At 35.1% G+C, this 23540-nt stretch overlaps 3 protein-coding genes across 24 annotated transcripts in view; 1 reads left to right on the top strand and 2 right to left on the bottom strand.

The window, feature by feature from the left end:
* Positions 1-23540, top strand: part of LOC122572382 (calcitonin gene-related peptide type 1 receptor-like) — a 160713-nt gene that overhangs the window by 107759 nt on the left and 29414 nt on the right. For all 22 annotated transcript variants that reach the window (XM_043737290.1, XM_043737285.1, XM_043737286.1 and 19 more), the window contains one exon: positions 1354-1464. In XM_043737290.1, the coding sequence (XP_043593225.1) occupies positions 1354-1464 (111 nt within the window). The remainder of the gene's footprint in view (positions 1-1353; positions 1465-23540) is intronic.
* LOC122572376 lies at positions 3416-10374 on the bottom strand. Its single transcript, XM_043737264.1, has 2 exons — positions 9930-10374; positions 3416-7705 (listed from the first exon to the last, which is right to left on the bottom strand). Exon 2 carries the CDS (start codon positions 7678-7680, stop codon positions 4087-4089), a length of 3594 nt encoding a protein of 1197 aa, XP_043593199.1. The 5' UTR covers positions 7681-7705; positions 9930-10374; the 3' UTR covers positions 3416-4086.
* On the bottom strand, positions 10960-23338 carry LOC122572379 (juvenile hormone esterase-like). The gene is made up of 8 exons (XM_043737276.1): positions 23182-23338; positions 20047-20335; positions 18376-18561; positions 17228-17430; positions 15947-16103; positions 13884-14210; positions 12363-12507; positions 10960-11280 (listed from the first exon to the last, which is right to left on the bottom strand). Exons 1-8 carry the CDS (start codon positions 23320-23322, stop codon positions 11118-11120), a joined length of 1611 nt encoding a protein of 536 aa, XP_043593211.1. The 5' UTR covers positions 23323-23338; the 3' UTR covers positions 10960-11117.

Below are 23540 nucleotides of genomic sequence, written 5' to 3' on the forward strand. Positions count from 1 at the left end.
ATTTTCGTCGAACGAAAGAAAGAAGGGAAGAGAATAGAAGATGGGTAAGAGAGAAAAGGCAGGGGAAGTAGAAGAAAGTAGAGACAAGGAACGTTTTAAAAGGGACACATTATCCTACAAATTATTATCGATCACAAACATATAACAAATTAAACTCGACAACAATTTTTTAAGGCTACTTTAAATTAATTTAAATCGTTGGAAAATTCGCAACGAAATATACGTAAACTGAATCTCGCACTCTGTTCGCCGCTACATACCATTCCATTTTCACATCACGTATTCTACATGCGCGTATTATACGCGTATCAATTTCGTCTGATATCTCCTGATATGACGCAGAAGCTATCAAACGTGAAATGCACATGTTCCAACAACTAGCAGAGATTCTTGAAATTCACCTACGTCTCTTCACGTGCTGAATACGTACCATTCGAGCCACTTTTCATCGCGTCCGGAATCCCGTAAAAAGATTCGTTCAATTTATTTCATGAAACGGCGTTTATTACGACAAGAATTAGGTTCACTTCTGTTACGTGATCCGAGAGTATCTGAGGTGATTTCCAAAGCGTCTGGATATCACTGTTTCAATTAACTGCGGATAGTATTCCGTCGGGCAATGAAAAAGGAGAAGATACTATACGTAATAGCTGTTATCCACAACATTTGCATTCGCTCGAAACGAAATTGAGAAAGAAGACTGTACATGCCAGAAGAAGAGTTCTAAATATAGAGATTCACTTCGTTTCCCTTCTTGTTTTTCCTTCTTTTTTCATCTCTGTTTACGGTATGCCATTGTACGAAGAGAGCTTGAAACAAAAGTAGCCGGCTACGATTTAACGATGGATGCTGTTTAAATTGTTTTGGCCAAATAACAAAGCTTATGATTTTAACAGAGTTGTTACGAGATTCGATGCGATATAACGCGTTGCTACGAGAAACCTATTGGGTTGCTTTCCCATTCTCTCAGTTTATTTTAGATTTTAAATAATACAGAGAGTATTACGAGGAGCAATACATCAAAGTTACGAACACGTTGTAATTAAATAATTGCATATTGATATAGATTTAAATAAAAGCCATTGATCTGTTTATTTTTTATTCGTTTTTTATTTATTTACTTTTAAGTCTCATTTATCGTTGTATTTTATATCAAACGTTGTCTGAAATTGTTATCGATATAAATCGAAACGATCGAAAGAACAAAATGCTTTCCCCGTTTAAATATTAAGATGAGTTTGACACATTCTCTACCTACGGATAGCGGAGATAAAAATGCGAAAAAATCGTTTCATTTAACCGAAACAGGATAAATAGTGTACTTCATAGAGAAATGCTTTCTATATCTTTCAGAGCCATACTGCCGGATGACATTTGACGGATGGTCCTGCTGGCCAAATACTCCAGCAGGAACGACTGTGTACGCCCCGTGTCCAAATTTCATCACTGGTTTCGACGCCTCGCGTAAGTTCTTTTTTTACATCACCAGTTTCACTATACAATCGCATTTTTTCCACGAAATACCGCGTACAAAGGAATTTAGTTAGAGACGCGAAAAAGACTTACAAACAAAAAAAAAAAAAAAAGACGAAATGTTCCAAAAACACGTATACCCAATTTTTATGCCAACTTGGGAAAAAGAAGAAAAAAGAAAGGAATCTCGGTTTGATGAGTAAATGCGTATCTATATATATATTTTTATGTATGTTGGTCGATCTTTCCAAAATTGCTCGATCAATCGAGATGATATTCCTCTTGGAAACGCGGGATCAATCGGCAATGTTATCATCATTGCCGTGGTCGCATGTTTCGCCCAACTTCTTCGCTCTCGATGTTTTCCTCAACAGAAATGTTTCCTCCGTCGTGTGCTACGGTTAGGTTTTCTCTTAGATTTTTAGTTTTTGAAGTAAATTGAAAAATCTCGGGAAAAAGATGCGGTGTGTTTCAGGTAGCCTACTCGGTTCGATCATTATTTAAACATATAAGTGTTTTCGTCTCAATAGCAAGTCGATAGCTGCCACTGTAAAGGCAGAAAACATCTCCAAAATTGAAAATATGCGATCTTTTCGAAATTCATTTTTCTCGAAAACTGGGCTCTAGAAAGAAAAAGACTATTTGCGCATTTGTGCTTAGTCCACTAAAATCCAGAAGATTACAAAGTTAGATAGTTGTAATTCGTGTTGAACAATGTTATCTGTGCTATTTTTAACACTAAGTGGACCTCGTTTTGCGATAATTGCTCCATATCTAAAAAGCTTCAGGTAGTTATGGACGGTAAGTGGTACTTCGTTAAAGTCATAGGAAATTTTTATATTTCCATGATCATTTATATAATTCGTTATTTTATTTGTTATTTTTTTTTTTTTTTTTTAATAGAAAATCTAAAGGGAAATGTCTAAACAATAACACGTGATTACTTTCTGTAGTTTGGTTTTCATTTAAATTGTATTTCAAGCTTTCGTATTTCCCCCATTTTCTCTTACTCTCGAGTGGATTGTCTTATCGGGATGAAATCTTTCGCATCTTGTAGGAGTAATACACCGATTGGTCCCAGTTGCAAAATTTGTTCCATTTGTTCTATTGTTATCGCAAGGAATTTGTCGTCCAGCAATTTCGTTTACGGCTGTTCGGTGATTGTTCTGCAACTGTTGGACCGATATCGAGATAATTCCTTTCTCAGTGTATAGGCTATGCCCCCTCGTTGGCAGTTTATCGCTCAAAGTCCTCGTAATCTGCATTTCTATAAGCGCTCCTTTGAGCCTCGGTTGATTGAGAATTGCGGTTTATCGAGAATTTTGTTCGATGTAAAATCAGATACGGATAGGTCGTCTAAACTTTTCACACGACCAAGTGCGACGTAGATTTGGTGCTTTGCAAAATTCTTTTTATATAAATACTAAATCAGTTATATATAAATGCTAACCATCACTATTCAAAGCATAATATTTGTAGCAGCTTACGGCTGGTTTATTTCTTATTCGCATGCGAGGTTGAACAGCCGATGAAATATCGTAATTATTTACAAAGCGGACGACCTCACCGATTCCAATGCCTTTGAGACATATTGTCAGGTACAACATACCGAACAACTTTTCTCTATGTATGTTATCGTCGCTCGGCTTCGGTGTTCGAGAAAGTTTCTGATTCGACGACACGTATGATTTTAATAATCGAATAAAAGCTTTCTTTGATATTATGACGCGAGTGTTTTCAATTTCGAACGGCGATATTATTATAACATAAAGCTTAATATGAATTGTATCTGTCTCGCTATTCAATACCTTAACGTATTCGCAGTAACGTCATCGGTCGCCTCACAGCGAGTAATATGGGTAATACCTTTTTTTGGAAGAATTGTTTACGGTCTACGTGGAAATGGTGGAAAACGGAAATGGGGAATGAAAAACTTAAATCGTTATCACATTAACTGGAGGAAATTCTGTATTTAAATTTGTTATTACGTTAATTACATAAATTTATTACAGTCTCGAATTCTTTTTGTTTATAACATTTTGTAAATCTGTAAATTTCAGGCTATATAACACGATAAAATTCCTACGATACGGTAGAATTCCAATAAAGAAGAAAGACTACGCCACGTAATTGTGTAATACTTTATTATGTGCCTCGTATGCGTGCTAAGACATCGAGTGCATAATTAAAAGCACGTAACGCTGCGAGAGTCGTATCACAATGGTATTTTCTTAAATAGTATCTTTGAGCGTCTTCGCATATTTAAAATTTCTATATGTACAATATAAAAAATACATCTGATAAATAAATAAATCTCGCAAGCTTCACACGAGCTTTCACAGTCTAACGATCTATCGAATCAATGAAATTGCGCGGCATCGTTCTCTAACTCGTATCGACAAGTATAAAAATCCATCGTTCGATCAATTGTCCAATAACTATTTATCGCGAAAATCAGAATCGTTCGTCCATCGTGTGTCCTTCGTTCTATTCCATCGAATAAAATGTAAAATACTAACAGCAATTACATACGCGATTAGTAACTGACAACCGACGATCAACCATTGACCATCCTATTCAGACCGAATTTGATAAATCCATCTTAAAGCTCGACTAAACTGTGGAATACTTTTCATTAATGATTTCACAAGCCATGGCCTTGATCGCCGGAAATTTACATTTCATTAACGTTACTAACACCCGGTTGCGTCTCTCCTGCTGCTCGTTTGACGTAATGGAGTGCAGCAGTTGCACTGCCATTAGCGCAGATGTGGTGGTGTAGATCTCCAACAATCCTTCGATTATCCCTAAATCGATGTCGATTTTATCGTAATGCTTGAACGTATTCGATAGCGGCATATTCCGTAAAATATCAGTCATGAAAAATATAAAATACGGCGAGAATATTTTGATCAAATCATTCAACCTTTGGCTCACATTGAATCCGAATTCCGCTGGCGTCCTCGAAATAACTTGCATCTTCGAAAATGTTAATAGCAAGTACGATGTGGGGTCCAGCAGAGGATGAAGACTGGTTATAAACATCGACAATATTTCATCGATTAACCGTAATTTCTTGCTCGAATACGAGACCGTGTGCGTGATGACATCTATGAACTTACGAAGAGCATTGTTCGTGGGTACAAAACTGGGATTTTTGGAAGTAGGGATGTCCCAACCACGCACGACGGTCTCCCTAAACAAACTGGAGAAGATCTTCAATCGATTGTCGAATTCGCTCTCCGCTGGGAGCAACAGAACTGTAACCACAAACTCGTTTAAACTTTTGGCGACATCCGGATGTCGATGGAAGAGATATCTTTGAATGAGGCTTTTGATGAAACTTTCGGGTAGAAGATTGCAAATAGGTTCGTCTATGTATCTCAACAGGATACTCGTATACACCGCAACCTTATCCTTATGAAGACCAAGCCTCTCAAACATGTCGATCATGTTTAAGGTTTGTTTAATAAAATCGACCACGTATTGGTCGGGAACCGAATTGATCACTGAAAGTACCAAGTGGCAGCATCTTTCATTTTGCAGTGTAAGCGTGGAGATCATATGAGATAACAATAGCCGCGTAGAGACTTCTGGTTCTTCCTGAAACAATTTTATGATTATGATTAACATGACTTCACGGATAGACTGATTCTCTTCGGTCTTCCATTGCTCACGGAAGAAGTTGAGTAATTGATCACGGGACGCCACGATACGCATCAATCTTATCCCGTGTTTCCGAACGGCTACTCTCTGGCTGGATAACATTTTAGCAAAAGACATCACATCCATTATATTCGTTCTTCTACAAACGTTTATCAAAGCAGTTAAGACCACTGGTAAGTAGTCTCCCTGGCAAAATTTGTTCAACACTGTCAGAGGCACCGGTGGATTTGCGACCTTGATGCCAGATATAAGATGTTGAATCAAATTGTAACTAGTTTTCGCATCTCTTTGATGAATATCTAGCGTCCTGTTCGTTGGGATCAACGGTTCTATGATCTTTGAGAACGTTTTACCGTAAACAAGAGTGCTTAAGATACATAAACAGATCTCTTCCTCTTTTTCAGTCAGATCTTGAAGACACTGTTCAGCGAATTTAATTGGAATCTCCTTGTACCAACGTATAGCCTTGATGAAGAGTTTCCCGTGTCCTTTCTTCCAATTATCCTTGCAAACCTTTAGATATTCCTTCCAATGATCCAGGATGTCTTGTGGGTTTCTCTTTAGAAGTCTTACAGCCTTACTTATTTTTATTTCAACCATCTTTTCGGTTCTTGGCCAAAAACGCTCGTACAGTTCCATTTCGTATCTCATGAATATATTCTGAAGACTTAAAACTATATAAATGTCATTCTGTGTGGTCGTAGATAAAATTTCCTCTATCGCTTGCAACAACCATGGATAGTTTTTGACCGTCATGCGTTCTACATGAGAATTTTTGCTCACGTGGACCTGGTTAAAATAATAAATCGAAGAACAGATATCGAAGAGGATTCCAACTTTGTCTTCCTTCCAGGGAGCCTGGTCTGAATTATATTTTTGCGAAACGATGTTTAGGCAATTCTCCAGACACATTCTCTCGAAGTTGTAATTGTTCTGAAGAATATTCCAGTAGCCTTTGCATTTCGTAGTCTTTATGTCTATCAGCATATCAATTAACTCAGGAAACGGTTCATTCTGATTTATTTTATAGTTAATGGCAGCTTCTACCATCCTCACGCTGACGTTATTCAAGGCAAACAAGTCCTTTGTCACATGAGCACGTTTCATCATGTCTGTTAATATCTTCCAATAATCCGTGCCCAGTTGAGCAAGATCATAGAGTTTCAACAAAGTATTGAACACCTCGTATAGGAACCAAGACCGCTCATTATAGTGCTTGCTATTGAGAAACATCAAGACTTTTAACAGTGCCGAAATATCATTGTTTATCTTGCAAGAATGGATCATTTTACAAGCTATACGCGCTCTATGTTCCATTTCTGTGGCTTTGCACATTTCTTCTTCGAACAGTGGTAACGATTCTTTAATACCTAAAAAACACTCCCAGGTAACTATATTTTCGCTTTTCGTGAGCGCTGCAGTTTTAGAATTCAATTTGATCTTCGCCTGTTTGATTCGTTCCTCGGGGTGCAAAATTTCCAATAAATTAGCAGTTATCTTCCCCGGATCATTCAAAATATTTTTATTATATACTTTCTGATAAGATCTCAAGAAAAGATCCACCTTTTTATCCTGTCGATAGTACCTCAAATACTTCAACATTTCATCAGTGTCGACGTCTCTGATATTATCCGGGAATAGTTTTGGAAATATAGCCTCCATGTAGCAGTTGCTGATACTCTTCAGAGGAAGAATGTCAATGTACAACTTGGTTTTTCGCTCCAGGTATTCTCTGCCGTTTTTCAGGAACGCTTCGACGCCCTTATTGCTCAGAAACAATATTGGTGGATTTTCCTCGTGCATCTCGTATAGTTCTGCAAACGAGTTTAGTTGTATCTTGACCAATGCCGCCAGAATGTCAGTAAATTCATGGATATTCACTGAAGGAAGTTTTCTCGCACAGGAGCTGGTTGTCGGCTTGCTCAGTCGAAGATAGCGTACGACGAAGTTTGGATTCTTGCGGAAGAACAGTTTAACCATTCTTCGACTTAGTCCTATCCTCTTCTCTATGATAGTGTTATATACAAAAGATTCACTGCATGCTAATAGCAACGGTAAGGCTTGCTCTAGACCGTAAAACGAGTCTATTGATAAGAAGAATTCTTCAGCGAGTTCAGAGTTCCTGGGTGCTAAGCGCAAGGCCAAAGTTTTGATGATCCGCACTCTAGTGTTCAAAGAAACGTACGGAAATAAATTTTCGAAAAAATATTTATTATTAGTGATAGCCTCGTTGGTGCCATTGAAGAAGTTCTTGGCCTTCAAAGCTTCGTTCACGACCAATTCGTCTTCCGATTTTAGAGCTTCTGCTATAGCCTCGTAAGTGCTCTGATTCTTGGGATCTGCCTTGTTTAACATTATGGCTGCCTGAACTTGTACCAGAGGTACAAGAGGTTTTGGGATCTCCTCAGACTCCAGATCTTCCAGATCGTTGGACACGGATAGCCGTTGCTGTATGAATTTCGCTATCCATCTGAATTTCTCACCAGGGGTGTCGCCGGGAACTGCTTGAATAGCATGCAAATAAGGGGTCGGCGTAGCCATCTTGGTCCGGGCTGAGTCCTAGATGCTATTGAGAATAGTTTTTATTATTATCATAAAAACGAGTAGTTATATGAAAAATGGGTATAATGGGTAACAAGACATTCCTTCTTTTTCGTTTGAGAAACCAATGGATTTTCTTGTGGAAATTGACTGCTTGTTCACGAAAAATTCTATTACAACTAACGCCATAACGATAAATTTAAATTGTAATTTCAACTTCAATTCTTTACACTTTAAAGTGAGGACTATTCAATATAAATTATCTGATCAAGGTAGGGTATCGCTACTATACAGTATTTTATTGTATTAATTAAACCAAAAGTGAAAGAATTTTATAAATTGGTAAATTGATGTGTTATTCCTGAAATTTTTACTCAAACATAGCCTTCCTTTAGAATCAGATTATAAACTTTTTGTTTCTATTGAAGATCTCACGTGCTCTTTCGCATGTTTTGCCTTCTTTCGTGAAAAGTGAATACTTAGATCTCTATCATAAATTAATAGAATATTAATAACTAAATTTTTACGTACATAAACCTGTTAACTTTGGATATCACATATTTTCTCGTTAACAATTAGCGACATTTATGATTTTTAAATAGCTAAGAGCAATGTTTTGCAAATGTATTACGACAATTATCCTATTTCCTTTCCTATTATTAAACAACAAACGTTCTGTATTTTTACTCATTAATAAGGTAAATGGACTCTCTTGCAACTGATCAAGGATAAGGAAATAAAAGAATCACTACTCTTCATCTCCTTATAGTCCTTATTCTTCTTCCTTTCTGTAACAGCTATATGATAGAAGGAGGATTATAAAGAAATCTATAAAACATTCCATCTGCTCCTAGAAGATTTAATTGTATTTCAGGGTAAATGTGAATATTCATTTTTAGCATAGAAAAAGTCTCTTCTTTTGCTGCTTTTAGTCGACAGTTAAATGGAAATTGATTTAAGTTTATTCGATGTGCGTTCACGTTCAATAAAGAATAACGTGTTTTATTCAGAACTGATTAAGATCTCGTTTACTACATACATAGAGTAGATACTTCCTCTATAAGAATAATTCCGTCACGCTAATACATGTACGTTAAATGACTCATGCAAGGTGTTGTGATTTGTTTGTTCTATTAATAAAAGTTATTAACCTTTAAAAAGTTATTACATATTGTTTCATCTGTTACTTTTACGCCAGGTAATCGATGTTGATTAGCGTACGAATGTTGTGGATTAATATGCGATAAGTTTTCGATAATGTAATAATGATTTTGGATAGTGAAGAATTTATTTTCTTTTTTAATTTATATTGTTAGGTTTTAGGAAGCTTTGTATTACGATTGAGACAGGGTATGAATAAATGAGAGCAATGTAAAACTTTCGAGCTGTTTTCGATGCATGAAATTGTAGATAGGAACAAATCTTTTGTCCTTTAAACGATAATAAAGCTTTTTAGAATTTTTTAAATGGTAAATACGATACGACTATATATTGTTATTCCTTCTAAAAGATTAAAAGATGAAAATTGAAAATGTTCGTGTCGTCTAAGAAAAAATATTTTGCTTAAACGGAAATACCTTGAAATAAGTTGATCCGTTCTTATTTATGTGTGTAACGATTTAACGGTATTGTCATCTATTTATTAGTAAAGCGATTTAAATTCTGTGAGGAACAAAAGGTGACGCAATACCATCCTTGAACAAGAAATTTAAAAATGTACTGGAGCAAAAGAAGAAAACTGACAAAAGCGGAAAAACAAAATACAAGAAAAAGAAACCATTTATCGCATATCAGATAAAATATTTACATTTAATGCTGCCCTTCAAACGTTAAAATGTTTTTCACACATATTTCTATAGAAGACAAGTATTTACGGAAATCCCGTATCCAGCTATAAGAAAGGACTATACAATATATTAACACTAACATGTTTACCATGTAAAAAATCCCGAACAACCTTGAGTTCTCCAAAAGAAGGAAAATAATTTTATCTCTCGTAATCAAGCATTTCCAAGAAAAACGGTTTCTACATGCTTTTCTTTCTCTCTCTCTTCCTTCGGTTACTAATTCTGGAAAAAAACAGTCGCAACTGCGCTGTTTACGTTCCACCCTATATAGGAAATATTTCGCGAAATTGTTCTTAACGCTCCTGAAAGCCGTGGATGAGGTAATAATTGAACAATACACGAGGACATTACGTATCGTCGTTTATATGGCTGATAACTAAACAACAAGATGTCTGTGTATACCTTTATCTATCTCGGTGATGACGATCGATGAAGGAAGCCTAGAGTGCGGTAATCGTAGATCGAAATCGGCTTAAATTTTGTCGAGCAATTTTCCCGTACAACGATCTGCGGAACACTGAGAATTTACCAGTAAAGATGCGATTTCGGTTATTCACACAGGGATTTTTAAATGTCCATAATTCCGGTAGTAAAGGCGCGACGAGAAGTTCGCAACAAAACAAGGAATCTCGCTACGAAACGAAGCCAGGTCAGCGTTGACTAATCTCAAACGTCACTCGCGTGTTTATCCGGCAAACTTAGGTTAGGTTAGGACTGCGAGAACGAGCGAATTCGCACAGAGCGCCGATTTGTCGCATTAGGGCTGATCTTCAAGTGCATATTTTTATTCGAACGTATTTATTTGGTGATTCAGTTAGGTCTCGTTTAAGTTTTCGTGCAATTTTTACGATAAAATTTAGAAGAATCGCGCAATTGGCATAGTTGGAAGAATTTTGCGGCATGGATGATTCTGCGCATGCGCAGCTATGTATACAAACGTGCGCCGTGCTTCCATAGACTTATAAGCTACGAGTACTTTTGGCAGCAAGCCGGCGATGAGCGTTGAAGCAACAGTCGACTTTGTGCTGTCGACGAGAAAACATTACGATTTATTATTAAATAGATGTTGAATAGAATTAGTATTTTGGAAAGTAGATAAGTTTTGTACAGGTTATCACATAATATGTGGCGGATATTCGTAGGATGAATTCTAGACATTAAAAAAGCGATGAAAGAAGTTGGACTACAAAAATGATATTCCGTTTTCAATCCCGTAAATATGCCCCATATATTTTGCGACACTCTGTATAACTATTCTAATTCTCTTCGTGGTTTAAAGTATTCGAATATTGTTCTAATAAAGGATAGTAGATATAGTAATTCATACAGTAGTTAGTACTATTTATTGATTAAAGCATTTTCGTTTCGTTAAGTAATTAAAGTTATTTGAGGAATAATAATTCGGATAGTAAGGAAGAAAGTATTAGCATAGTTCGTAAAAAAAGTATTTTATTTTTGCTTCAAAAATAATACACGTGCGAATATTTATGAATACAATAATGAATATAAAATATCTCAAATGTTGGTTTATCGACGAGATAGGCCTGCTATCTTAGTTTGATCATAAATGTTAAATCATGCGATCGAATATTACAATTTGTTTTTTATTTTCTTCCAATCGAATCTCTGTCCCTCTTTACTGCAGCTTTCCATTTTGAGCGTCTTGTTAATATTCATATAAATATACTTATCCCCTTGAATGACTGGCTGCCAAGTCGTTGGAATCAACTCTGTGGTCTTTGGTGTTGGATTCCTTCAATGAAAACAAAAATTTCCTTTCTCTACTCTTCTGTATCGATTTTCGATAATGTCGTAACAAGTACGTGAGGTAACGTTACTTCCACGATGTAGCACATTTTTAACAAACTTTAGAGCTATTTCACATACACGGACATACATATCGCCGTTCCAGTGCAATGACAACGTAACCGCAAGTTTGCAAATTTTGAAATAAATTCGTTACTAGATATATCTAAAATCTTCTCACTGTAAAAGCAGTTAAAAGTTTCATAATCTTCCGAACATTTCTGTCCACTAGATGGCAGTAACCTCGTTATTGAAATATTTGTGTTCGCTAAGGTATCTCACAGCAATAACGACGTAAACGTTAGTTGCGTCGCAGACACCCTTAAAAGTAACTAAAAGACGCAAACAATGTTGCTTATCGCGACATTACGAAACGTTTCCTTCATTATTTAATTATAAATTTTAATGAATTTTAGGTTTTATTTTTCCCCTGACAAATCACTTCTTTGCAGTTAAGTTGCACTAAAATGACGATATGTGTAGCACGATACAAGTACGAGATAACCGTCCGGAACTAAAACGTAGAAACATATCCATGCGAGAAATATTCATTCAATTGCGTAGCCGTGCATCTATTATTTCCCTTTTTAATTAAGATATCCTTTTGTTTGAAACACACGTTTCTCAACGATATTCAAGTTCGACGTTTCTTTTTTTATTTTTACATTCACGTATTACTAAAAAACGAAAAGGAAACATTGGCTTCGTCTCATTAATAACCCAAGAGGGAAGAAGAAAATTCCGATATTCTTATTTATATTTTTCAATTTTTTTATTTCGTACTTTTATATCTCTACCTACCGTATGACAATGGAAAAATTTAAATTACAGTATGTTATACGTTTATTATCATCATGTAGTTTCCGCGCGAATTATTCGTTCGCAAAATTGTCATCGCGGTAATTGTACATTTCGGAAGAATCGCCAATGCTCCTATCGTTGTAGTATACATGAGTATTCGGCATCTATATGCTTCTCCATGCGAAAGAAATATTGGACAATAAATTTGCAAGATAGGAAAACACGTACCCAGTTTTTGCGAAGTCTGTCCACATCTGAGTGAAGCACTCCATCATTCGGTACATCTCGCTTCCAACTTTGAATGGTTCTATGCCCATCTTTTTCCCTAAATTCGCATAGAACAAGTACTGCAACTCTTCCGCGTGTGTCGCTCCTATAAATGACCAAAAAGAAAGTTACATTTCTCCAATTGCTCTGAGCGACAGTCAGAATCATGTTCTGAAACTTCTACAAGCAAAAAGTTCAAATTGATCTCTTGGTCGGTACGGCCAAGTCTGATTTCGACGACTCTTTACGGTTAACGTTGTTAGTCTGAACTGCTGAACATCGTTAAAGACTGAAGCGCACGGTTAAGCGTGTAACAACGTAAACAGACGTTCATTCGCTTCAGCTTTGGTGGATACTCGAATCTTTGATCAAAGATTCCAAGCTTACACTTGGAAGACCTCGACCTCAACCATAGGAACTTGGGTATGTTAATGGTCGAAAGTTTCGAATGACTTTCCCAGTTGTATCTAATTACATTTACCGAATCTCTTGCTAATTCCGTTATCTGTTCGAAATTGATACTGTTAACATTTCATTAGTACACGAAAATTACTAATGAAATATTAATAGTAATTTAACTATACTATTAATTAACTATTAAATTATTAAATTTCTATTTATCTTAATCTATTTTTTTATTCATTTTTTAGTAATTATCAAATACTATTAGTTAACTTAAATATTAATATTTCATTAGTAATTTTCGTCACTTTGGTAAATTTTTGATTCGAGACTTTTTCGACGTAACAGAATTCTAAGTTGCCATTTGTTCAAATTCTTATGGAATGGATTGCCTAATTTTTGATAAGAAAGCGTAGATTATGAAAATTTTTACGTAAATTTTGTGTGATTGCATTTCTTGTATTCTTTAACTTTGGAATACCTTATTTTCATCTTATATTCGTATTAGAGTTATCTCTTGCTCGTGAATACGTAGAGAAATACAGCGAAGTGTATTTCGAAAGTTGGTAAATATGTGTTATTTTTATATTTTATCTAAAATCTTTGTTAGTAACGCGTTGAGGAAACGTTACTCCTTATGTCGACCAAGATATTTGACACTGTAAGAAATCATAAACAACCAGAATCGAAACACTTTATCTATGCTTCTTACAGTGATACGTCACACATTATCACAATCTATAACATCGCTATAATATCGTCATGAAAAATGTAAAATTACTCGATACTCGTTACAAATACAAATTTTTTCCATTAAATAGAAGAGATTTTGGAAGAAAAAAACCAAAGCTCCATCGTATTTTTATAACAGAAGGAAACATTTAAAAAACATAGAACGATCATTCATCAAAATAAGAGTAAGCTATTTGGGTAAAGAAAATTATGTTTCTTTCTCCCATTTCTTCACTCTTCTTTTCTTCTTCCTTATAAAATACACGACACAACCTTCTTGGTTACACGATCGATAATAGTTCGAGGATTTAAAAGCACATTAGAAATCGTAATTAAAATATGAAATACCTGGCAGAGTAATATTAAAGGTCGCTTTCATTATCGACTGTTCTGGATCGTAAGTGAATTTGTAAAAATACGTAGAGTGGTTGTTCGTTTCCATCTGGACATTGACGACCTCGTGAATACCCTGAAGGAACATCACGTCGCTCAAATAATTTGCATATTTATGCGCCGTTTTCTCGCTAAGTACATCATCGCCCAGATACAAGTGTTTCACTTCGTTCGAACTGATTCCTTCCTTGCTTAAGTAAATCTTCGTCTCCTCGGGGATTACCAGCTCAAAGTTCTCGTTCACCTCTCGGATAGATTCCGCGGAATCAGTTCCCCGAAATACTGAAAATATTTTTACACCGAGCTTTAACAATAAATTTACTTTCAACCAAAGATCTTCCATCTTCTCTCGGTTTTAGTAGATTTCGAGAATATTAAACCGACGAATATTACGGTAATTTTGTGAAAATTTCTACTGAAAGTTAATAACCGTTAAGATAGCGGCTGTTATCGTTTCCCTTTAATTTCTGAAGATTTGTGGAAGTTTTGTGGAAGTAAAACTTACTTCTTCGAGGTTTACGGATTTATAGAAACGTTTGTGTGGGAATTCTCTTTCGATTTGTACTGTGACTATCGCTTCTTTTAGATCGAATTAATCCCTGAAGAAACTTCTCTGTGGATTTTTGGACTTAGAGAAATACAGGTTGTCCCAGAGTTGAACGGTCAAACTGTGAGGGAACCTGATTCTACAGGGAAACAGAAGAAAGGAATGTTACGTAAAGTTTGTTAACACTTTGCACTCCGAATTTTATTTCAATTTCGTTGCCAGTAGCTGCCAACGCTTTTAAGTGTTTTGCTTGAAACTTACTTTAACTAAAAAACAAGGCAATTTAAATAAATAAAGGAAGAAAGAAATTTACTTAAATACCAGTTTTATTCACACTATTGTTGTATTTTGTAATTTTTAAGTGTATGATATATCTTGAAGCAATTTCCAGGATGAAATGCTGCTTTTCTTTCGCAAGTTTCACAAACAAAGGCGGAAACTGAAAGAATGTCGAGTGGGACTCGCCAAAGGAGCTCCTGAGATAAAAACTGATGTCGAGACACATTCGACATAGGGGTGCAAAAGGTTAATAAACGCTTTGTTACAGAGTTATAAACAAATGTTCTATGCGTGAAGTAGATAACGACGCATTTTCCATCACAACACACGGTAATTGACTGGATTATCGTGTCAGCGTAGTTACGTGTTTCTTTTATCATCTGGTAACAATCCCCTGTCGTTAGTTGTTGTAAAATATAATAATATAGTAAAAATAATTCTTTTAATTCCTCGTTGCAAAATGTTTCCCCCGCGATACAAGTTTTGCATCAATGAACAATGCAATTATTTACGTTACGTTAGTTCTATAAAGAGAATTTTCTTGAGTTTCAATAGCCGCGTTGTTATCTGTTTCACGCGTACGATATTTCTATACAATTTTGCAACAAAGCGTTTATTGATTAACTTTATGTAACATTTTTTCGGCTTTTTCCCCCTGTACAGTAAGCCCTCGCAGTCTGGCCATTTAACTTTGGAATATTTTGTATACGTTTCGTTTACAGCAGTAAAAAAACGCGAAAATAAGAAACAGGCTTAAAAATAGCGCCATTTGTTACGGAAATAAAATTAATTTTCAAATAGTTCGAACAAAAAGCGACTTCTCACTCGTCTCAGATTAATATCATACATTTTTATAATATTATTAGCCGCATATTACCTAAGCTTGCAATGGACGAAAGCCTAACACAAGGATAATACTGATAAATATAAAAAGTAAACAATAATATATATAAATAACGAAGATACAGTTACTATAATTCCTTATATAAATTCTAATGTAAATTCTTTTGAGGGAAAAGATTATACCGGACAACATCGTTTGAATGACAAAAGAATTAAATGAATAAAAAATCGCATTCGGCGTCAATCTAAATTGCAATCTTCCAATGAAATCTTTGAATAACAGGGATTATTACAACGAGAAGTTACATTAAGAATGTAAAAAATTGTGCGAGAAAGAAAATGAACTTACTATTCAAGAGCATGCTTCCCTCGTTTGAATTGAAACCTATAAGAAGAGGTACTTGAATACCCGCTTTAGCCCTTACCGCCGGATGTTGAGGCATAAATGGATTTGCAGATTTGTCATCGACGCCTGGTACAAACATTCCGAATGTAGTGTAACGTTTCTGTAAAAATTCATCGCGAGAAACTAAAGAAGCGTAGCATTTCAATTTCTGAAAGGAAAATGTAGAGGAACGGATGTAACAAAAGAAACGGAAGCTGACGAATTTAAATGAGTTCTCTGATGGAAGCATTCTACCGAAGGTAAAACAACGCGTCGATTAAAATATCAATCGAACATCGATGAAATTTACAGTGAAATACATTTTTCTCTCGTATGTAATGTCGACGATCATCAATTATTTCCATCGGAGGGCGTTATATTAATTGTAGAATTAATTGAATATTTTAGTAGCGCAATAAAAGGTACCTGACGATATCGAATAACGATGAAATAATTTTATTATGATTATCGCAAGAAGAATCAATTGAACTCTAACTAAAGCATTTTTACGAAAAACCATCACGGTTAATATACTAAAGAAATAATCTTAAAGAACGAGACAATTTAAAACGATATTTGTTGGTTGGTTTAGAATATGACAAGGGGAAATATATAGAAGTCGTAATTGTATATATATTTGAGTGAAATATATTTAAAATTAAGAGGATAAAAGTCACACGACTGAAACTGAAACGATTTTGAACAAAGACGAAAGTCGTTTAGTGCAGACAAGGTGGTGGAACGAATTGGCTTCGTAACATCGCTTGTTTTCAGTGGGAAAACCGATTTCACAATACTTGTTCAAAGTTGTATCTTTGTTACAATTGATACTTTTTAATCAAACTTCTCGCAACTGGGAAACGGAATCATGTGAATTTGTTTGTGAAATTAGAAACACCGGAGGAATTGGAAGCGTATCGCTGGACCGGTCGGAACTTTCTGCGGTTGTTTCATGTATCTCTCAACCGCTTCTATAACGTTGTTTCTTTACTAAAATAATGTTCGTTTCGTGTTTTCCGAGTTCTGGAATTTACTCAATCTATCGTTTAAATGTTTCCCGTGAATTCCGTGAATTTCGTTCTGCGAACGTAATATAACCAGCAAGGAAATTTCTAGTACATTGTTTTCACAATTGTTATTAATCTTTCATTGAGATTTTACATCTCGAAACATGTAAATAATTGTTGTTTCATTTCATAAAGCCAGAGAATTTTGTATTTGATGACTGCCTTTTGCGAGACTTACCTTTGGCGTGAGAAGCTTAGTTTCGATATCCACGAGCTTTTTTGCGTCTATCGTCCTCAGGAACTCGACCACAGTCTCAGGATCCTTCGAGGTTTCGCCAAGTTTTGCGGCCAAATCGAATCCGTACTTGCTCGGTTTCTCGCTTATAATGGCCCAGGGATTAAGCGCCGCTCCGCTCTGTATAATCGCTTTGTGGAACAATCCTGTGCAAACCAAATTAAAACTCTCAATCTTTCCAATGTTTTCGATTTTCAGCGAATCAATGAATTTTCTGGTGAGCGAAGATACAATACGATATACAGAATATTTGTACAGCAGTTTGTTGTTACAAAAATATATCCAAGAAGATGGAATATAGATCTTTTATGCTCGATACACTTTCATATTCGATTTTCTTCAAAGATTATACTCTTTCCTATCTTTTTCTTTTTACTTATCTTCATTTGTGCGCAGAACATAGTTTTCTATTTCGATTTTAGGGTAATGGGATAGAAGTAACGTGTGATGATACGTTCTCTGGAAAAACGAGCGGAAGTGCAGAAGCGAAAATGTTTCATATATAGTGGGTGTTCCCTTAAAAAAAAAAAAAAAGAATTATATACGAAGAGAAAAAGGAATTTACTTGCATGTTACTTTCATTTCGATGGAATAAAAATGTTATTCGCTGGAATTCTTCTGATTATGATAATTTTGAAAATGATAGATTATATGACATCTCTATGATTTAAAATTAGAATATAATTCTGAATGTCGTCTCCTCCGCTCGTTTCATCATTTCCCAATCGCATTCGTATACAGTAGTATTTAAAAAAAGGACAGTGTTAAACAAAAACTGAAAATATTTCTTTCTCGACGTGTCACTTTCGCAGCCAGAAATTCGCTTTAAACTTTGCCCTTCTAAGTGCCGTTATTAACGAGAGAAACAAGAACATGGAAATCGGATATAATTTCGTTTTTCAAAACTTGTAACCTACGCACATCGGATTACCACGTTCCTGTCTGTCTTTGAAATTCTCAATTTATTTGATAGTAAGTATGTGCTTTCGAGCTACTCTCTGTAAACGTGTATTTAAGCCTGTAAATAATGCCTAGATAGAAACGTTGAATCGTCCTTTTAGCTGCGTCAAAATAAATATTTGAAATGCTACCGTGAGCCAATGGAGATAAAGTTAGGTAATGGACCGACGAGGCACCAGCGCTTTCTCCGAATATAGTGACGTTGTTGGGATCTCCACCAAAGTTGCAGATATTTTCCTGTACCCATTTCAGGGCCATCACTTGGTCCTTTAAACCTTGATTACCCGGCGCGACTTCGTGTTCCAAATTCAGAAAACCTGCAACAAGAGGAAGACGAGGATTGCAAATCAAATTTCTGTAATCTGTACATGCTTCCGCGATATTTATTTTTAATATCGTAAACATTTTGTTAGATATTATCGCTCTTGAAAGATCGATGATACTCTCAGCTTTCTCGCTAAAATTCTTAATCCTTCTAGATTTGAATCTTTTTTAAGCTTCGAGAAATATTTGTTTCAATCGCTGGTATCAAAAGTTCGAATAAGTTTCGTGTGAAATTCTACGAGTTTAATTGTAAGTTATCTGGTTGAAGAATGTTCATATTGCGTAATGGATTTTAAAATTATTCTTTCAATTAGACTATATATTATTAAAATGTAAATATAGACCGGATTAATTTAAAAGTGTAGAAATAAATTTGATTGATTTATCGTCTGAGCTGTCTTGTATAGTTAGGTTGTATGCAACGTCGTGAAAATGTCAGGTAGAGAAATATGATTTATATGATCCTCCAAGAGGATTCATTTTACGGGCTGATAAGTTTTTGGCTCTGAACGTCCTACATTTTTCAACGATTTCGTTTCATGTGGGATACCAGTGTGGAAAATACGAATGACAAATGACTTTCTGATAAAACCGAGTGCAGCAGGGGCATCGAATTTTTCTTGAGAATTGCTTTTGTCATTTGCTCGAACGATAAAGGCACTTTGCTGTATTGGGAACGGCGTTGCATTTCGTTGAAAGTAGAAATTCTCTCTTGTTCTGGTCAATGTGTTTCTTGCGTTTTGCATTTTCATGTACCGAGATACATGGTGATTCAAAGAATAGAAATGTTAATCCAAATAAGAGAGGAAAACAGTAGAGAAAGTATCAATATTTTATCAATAAATATTAGTCAATTTCTTAAGTCAATTATTACCAATTCCATTTTGAAACGATTATAAAGATCAATTGTCACAAAAATAGGATTAGCCCTCCTTCTCTGAAAGGAAATAAGGTTCTCCTGTTCGCTTAATTTGTTATATTTATTATATGTAAACTAATTCGATATCTTGGTGAAAAAAAAATGTCCTGAATCATTGCCATGAACGAGATAATATCAGCTGCATTCGCTCCACTATTATTTTATCCACCACTCTTCTATCTCTACGTGAAAAACAACGATACATCGCGTGAAAAACATCGATAGAAAGCAATATGAGACAATTAACATTATATAAGAACTAAGATAATTGAATAAAAACAGGAAGTCTGATAAACTATTCTAAGAAAACGTTTAGCGCATTTCGAGATAAAATGATTTATAAGCTACGTTAATATACATTAATGTAAATATATTATATATTATTTTACTAGTTATATTATCAATAATTTTATATACATAATAATAAAGAATAATAATAATAGATATATAATATATATTACAATACAATATATCAAACCAATATATATTATTAATAATTATATAAATATTAATAACAATCAACTATAGCACAGGTCACGTCAATGACAGGCGTACTCACCCAAAACACCGAGTCTGTAATTAATCGTGACCAGAATAACATCCTTCCGCATGAAGTACACAGGCCCATAATACTCGTCGTTGCCTGACCCCATCATGAACGCACCACCGTGGATCCATACCATCACCGACATTTTCGTCGATGTCGGTTTCATCGGTCTGTACACGTTCAAGTAGAGGCAATCGTCGTCTCCCACGAAATCGTGCGACAACATGTCCTTCTGACTGCAACAGTTGCCGAACTCTAAAGCGTCCCTTACACCTGTCCATGGCTCTATGGGTTCTGGATCCTGAGCAAAGACAGAAAGAAAGATCCCGTAGTGATACGAGGAAGTTCCTTTAATCGTAACACAACGATAAAATGAATGTTGACAGCCACGTTTATTCAAACCAAAGACGAATTTATTTTGCTGAATATCGACAAACATTTATGGGGAAATAAATTTCCCTTTTTTCACCAAGTATTTTTTTACCAAGAAGATGCATTTTAAGCGTAATATTCGGGGAAACGAAGCGCTAGGATAAATTATTACGTATTTCGTAGAATATCCAAATTTGTGGATATTTCTAAATAAAATTCGTGCTATTCCTTTGCGAAGAAGAAAAGTATATTTTAAACGTAACGTCCACAGAGACGAAGAACACGCTCGTTAAGAAGGATTATCACATACTTTGATGAATATCGGTAGAAATTTTTTCTTTTGCGTAGTATATTTAAACGTAAGAGGAACGTTTGCAGGCAAGTACCCAAGTGACAGAGAACATTTTTATATATTTTATTGAAAGTATGTGGAATCTCTTGAGAAAATATTCTTCGATATTGGCTCTTCACTGAAACAACTACGCTAGCCTAGAAAACCTGCATCGATCTCAATCTTAGGTATTCCTTCCTGTAACGACAAACGTGACAGTTTTGCGAAGGCTCTTGGAATATAGAACTCTTGCATTTGGTATTACGTATCTGTATGCGTGCGCGTGCGTAAGTAGGTATATATCACGAAACTTTTGAACTTTTCTCCTTATTCTTCATCTTGCTTTTCACTTCGAAGCGGTCTATTCGACGAGTTGCGTGAGCACGTTTTATTGTCGTGAAAATTACCGATAATGGTAGACTAATCTGTCTGATGTAACCGCTGCATTGCGAGTAGAGTAGAGGAAACAATTTTCGTTTCCGCGGTTTTTAATTCGACGTTTAATTTCACGTTTAACTTCACGTTCTTAAGAGATTGGTTTCTGTATCGTTAAACATTACAAATTAGTACATATAAAGATTATTATCAGAAGTTAAAATAAATTAACTGAAGTATAATAATACAGTAATTATCGAAAGTACTTTACACGAGATAATTATCATAAGTTAGACTAATGTTAAAATTGTACAGGTAGTAACAAATGGAGTGAAATTATTATACTTAATATAGTTACGAAATATCGCACTTTTATCTGCAATATCACACAATCTGGAAACATCAATTTTCTGATATATTGTCATAGACAAAGAACTGTCGTCGAAGACTATTTTATTAATCAGATTCATCGGCAAAAGAGGATAGTGTTTATAATTTTTAATAACGACCATTTTCAATTTATAAAGCTACAGAATCCTAAAAAACCTCTTTTCCAGTTGTGTCACTATTATAGCGAATATATGCCGCATAATAAATGAAACCGCGAATGTATTGACTTAAAGATCGCATACGACGAACGAAGTAAATTTTCTACCCTGGAAATTATATAAATTGGAAATTATATTAACACGATGTATCAAGGTTGCTGCAAATGTTTTAATGGCAAGTAAAAATATTCCATTATTAATAAGGCCATAAATAAGCATTTATATGCAATAACAAAGTATTATTATATAATAATTTGAAATTCATCCAGTTACACACTACGAATATTTAAATGATACTTTGAAGCGGTTGTATTTTATTCAGATATTAAAAATCATATGTATGAATAATTTTTGAATAAAATTGAACGTTTCAAAGTATGTGCATAGTTCGTGCGCAAATATTGCAATCTATCACTCCGTCCGAAAAATTATAAATAAATGGTTTCTCTTCTCCATCCCTCTGTTCATCCCACAATTATGAATCCACAAATGGAAAGTCGAAAGCGTATTTTCAGATATTAAGCACAAAACATTTTAATATGAAACTTATATTTATATCTACTTGCACAATACGGTAATCATATTTGATAACTTTAAATGACAGTGTCATTGCGATCGGGAAACAAAGCTTTAACTTTTGTCACTCTACCAATGTGCTAACATATCTCCTAATTATTTACATAATTACCTTTTACCTTAACAATTCCTTCTGAATATTCCCTCGCTATCAAATTTCCAATAATATCTTTAACTATACATATGTAACTTCGTTGTTGTAGTCTCTAATCAAAGTCTATTTTATTTTACGTATGACACTGTCCAATTATTATTGAAGAAAGATAGGATCTCGTTATAGCAAATTGGCATAAACACGATGATACGGTGTTATTGCAGTTTATCAATATTTTTTGCAATTTGTTTAAAAATCGATAAGTACAGTAACGAGAAGATAAACATACGCGTGTATAAACCGAGGAAACTCTTATAGGAAAATCAGTTTAATTTAATTTGCAATTGTTTCGCGAGTGATAAAATGAAATATAAAATGTACAAATTTGAAAGCTTTTCTATATTTATAATGCTCCCAAGTATAAGAAATTTATTAATCCTGTCTATTACTAATACTTATATCCCTGTTATATCTGCTGCTGATTCTCGCATTAATCCAAAAATGATAGAAACAAAACGTTTCGAAACATAGATAATTGGATCTAAATCAAACAATTCCCCACTGCATATCGCGTTATGTGCTTATTATATGAACTTTGAATTATTTACATGCATTAAGACACATCATCCAAGTACCACTCGTTTTTTAATATTACTTTTTATTCCAGCATATCACGGTTCTCTAGATTTTTAGATCAAATAACGACACGATTTTTCCTGTTATTGCCTTTTCCCATGATCAAGCGGAGGAAAGATAAGAGAAAACGAGGAATCATTTTTCCACTATCATATCTAGTTTAAACACGCAACGGAGTTCCGTCGTGTGGAACGATCGTTTCACTGGAAATTCACCTTAAATCGAAGCGGCCCGACCGGCGGCTTCGCGTATGGGATACCACGAAACGAGAGATACCGGTCACCATAATGGCTTTCCTCGATAACGCCACGTAACTGGCCTTGCTTCACGCGTACCACGGTGTTGTCGTGCGCCATACCGCGAAACGAATAAGCTGGTAGCACGCTGGAAGCATTGTATTAAATAAGGGACCTGTCTTCTCAGTTGGTTAACCACGGTGCTATTGGTGGGGACGGAATCTGACGATCTGTTTAAACCTTGTCCAAGGTTACAGTACGCTGACTCTCTGCCGTTACTCAATATACATTGCCCGATGGTTTAAAATAGAAATACGGCAAAAAATAATATTTCTTTT

This window comes from Bombus pyrosoma, linkage group LG11 (genome assembly GCF_014825855.1).
Source record: "Bombus pyrosoma isolate SC7728 linkage group LG11, ASM1482585v1, whole genome shotgun sequence".
In the NCBI taxonomy this organism is placed as follows: Eukaryota; Metazoa; Arthropoda; class Insecta; order Hymenoptera; family Apidae; genus Bombus; species Bombus pyrosoma.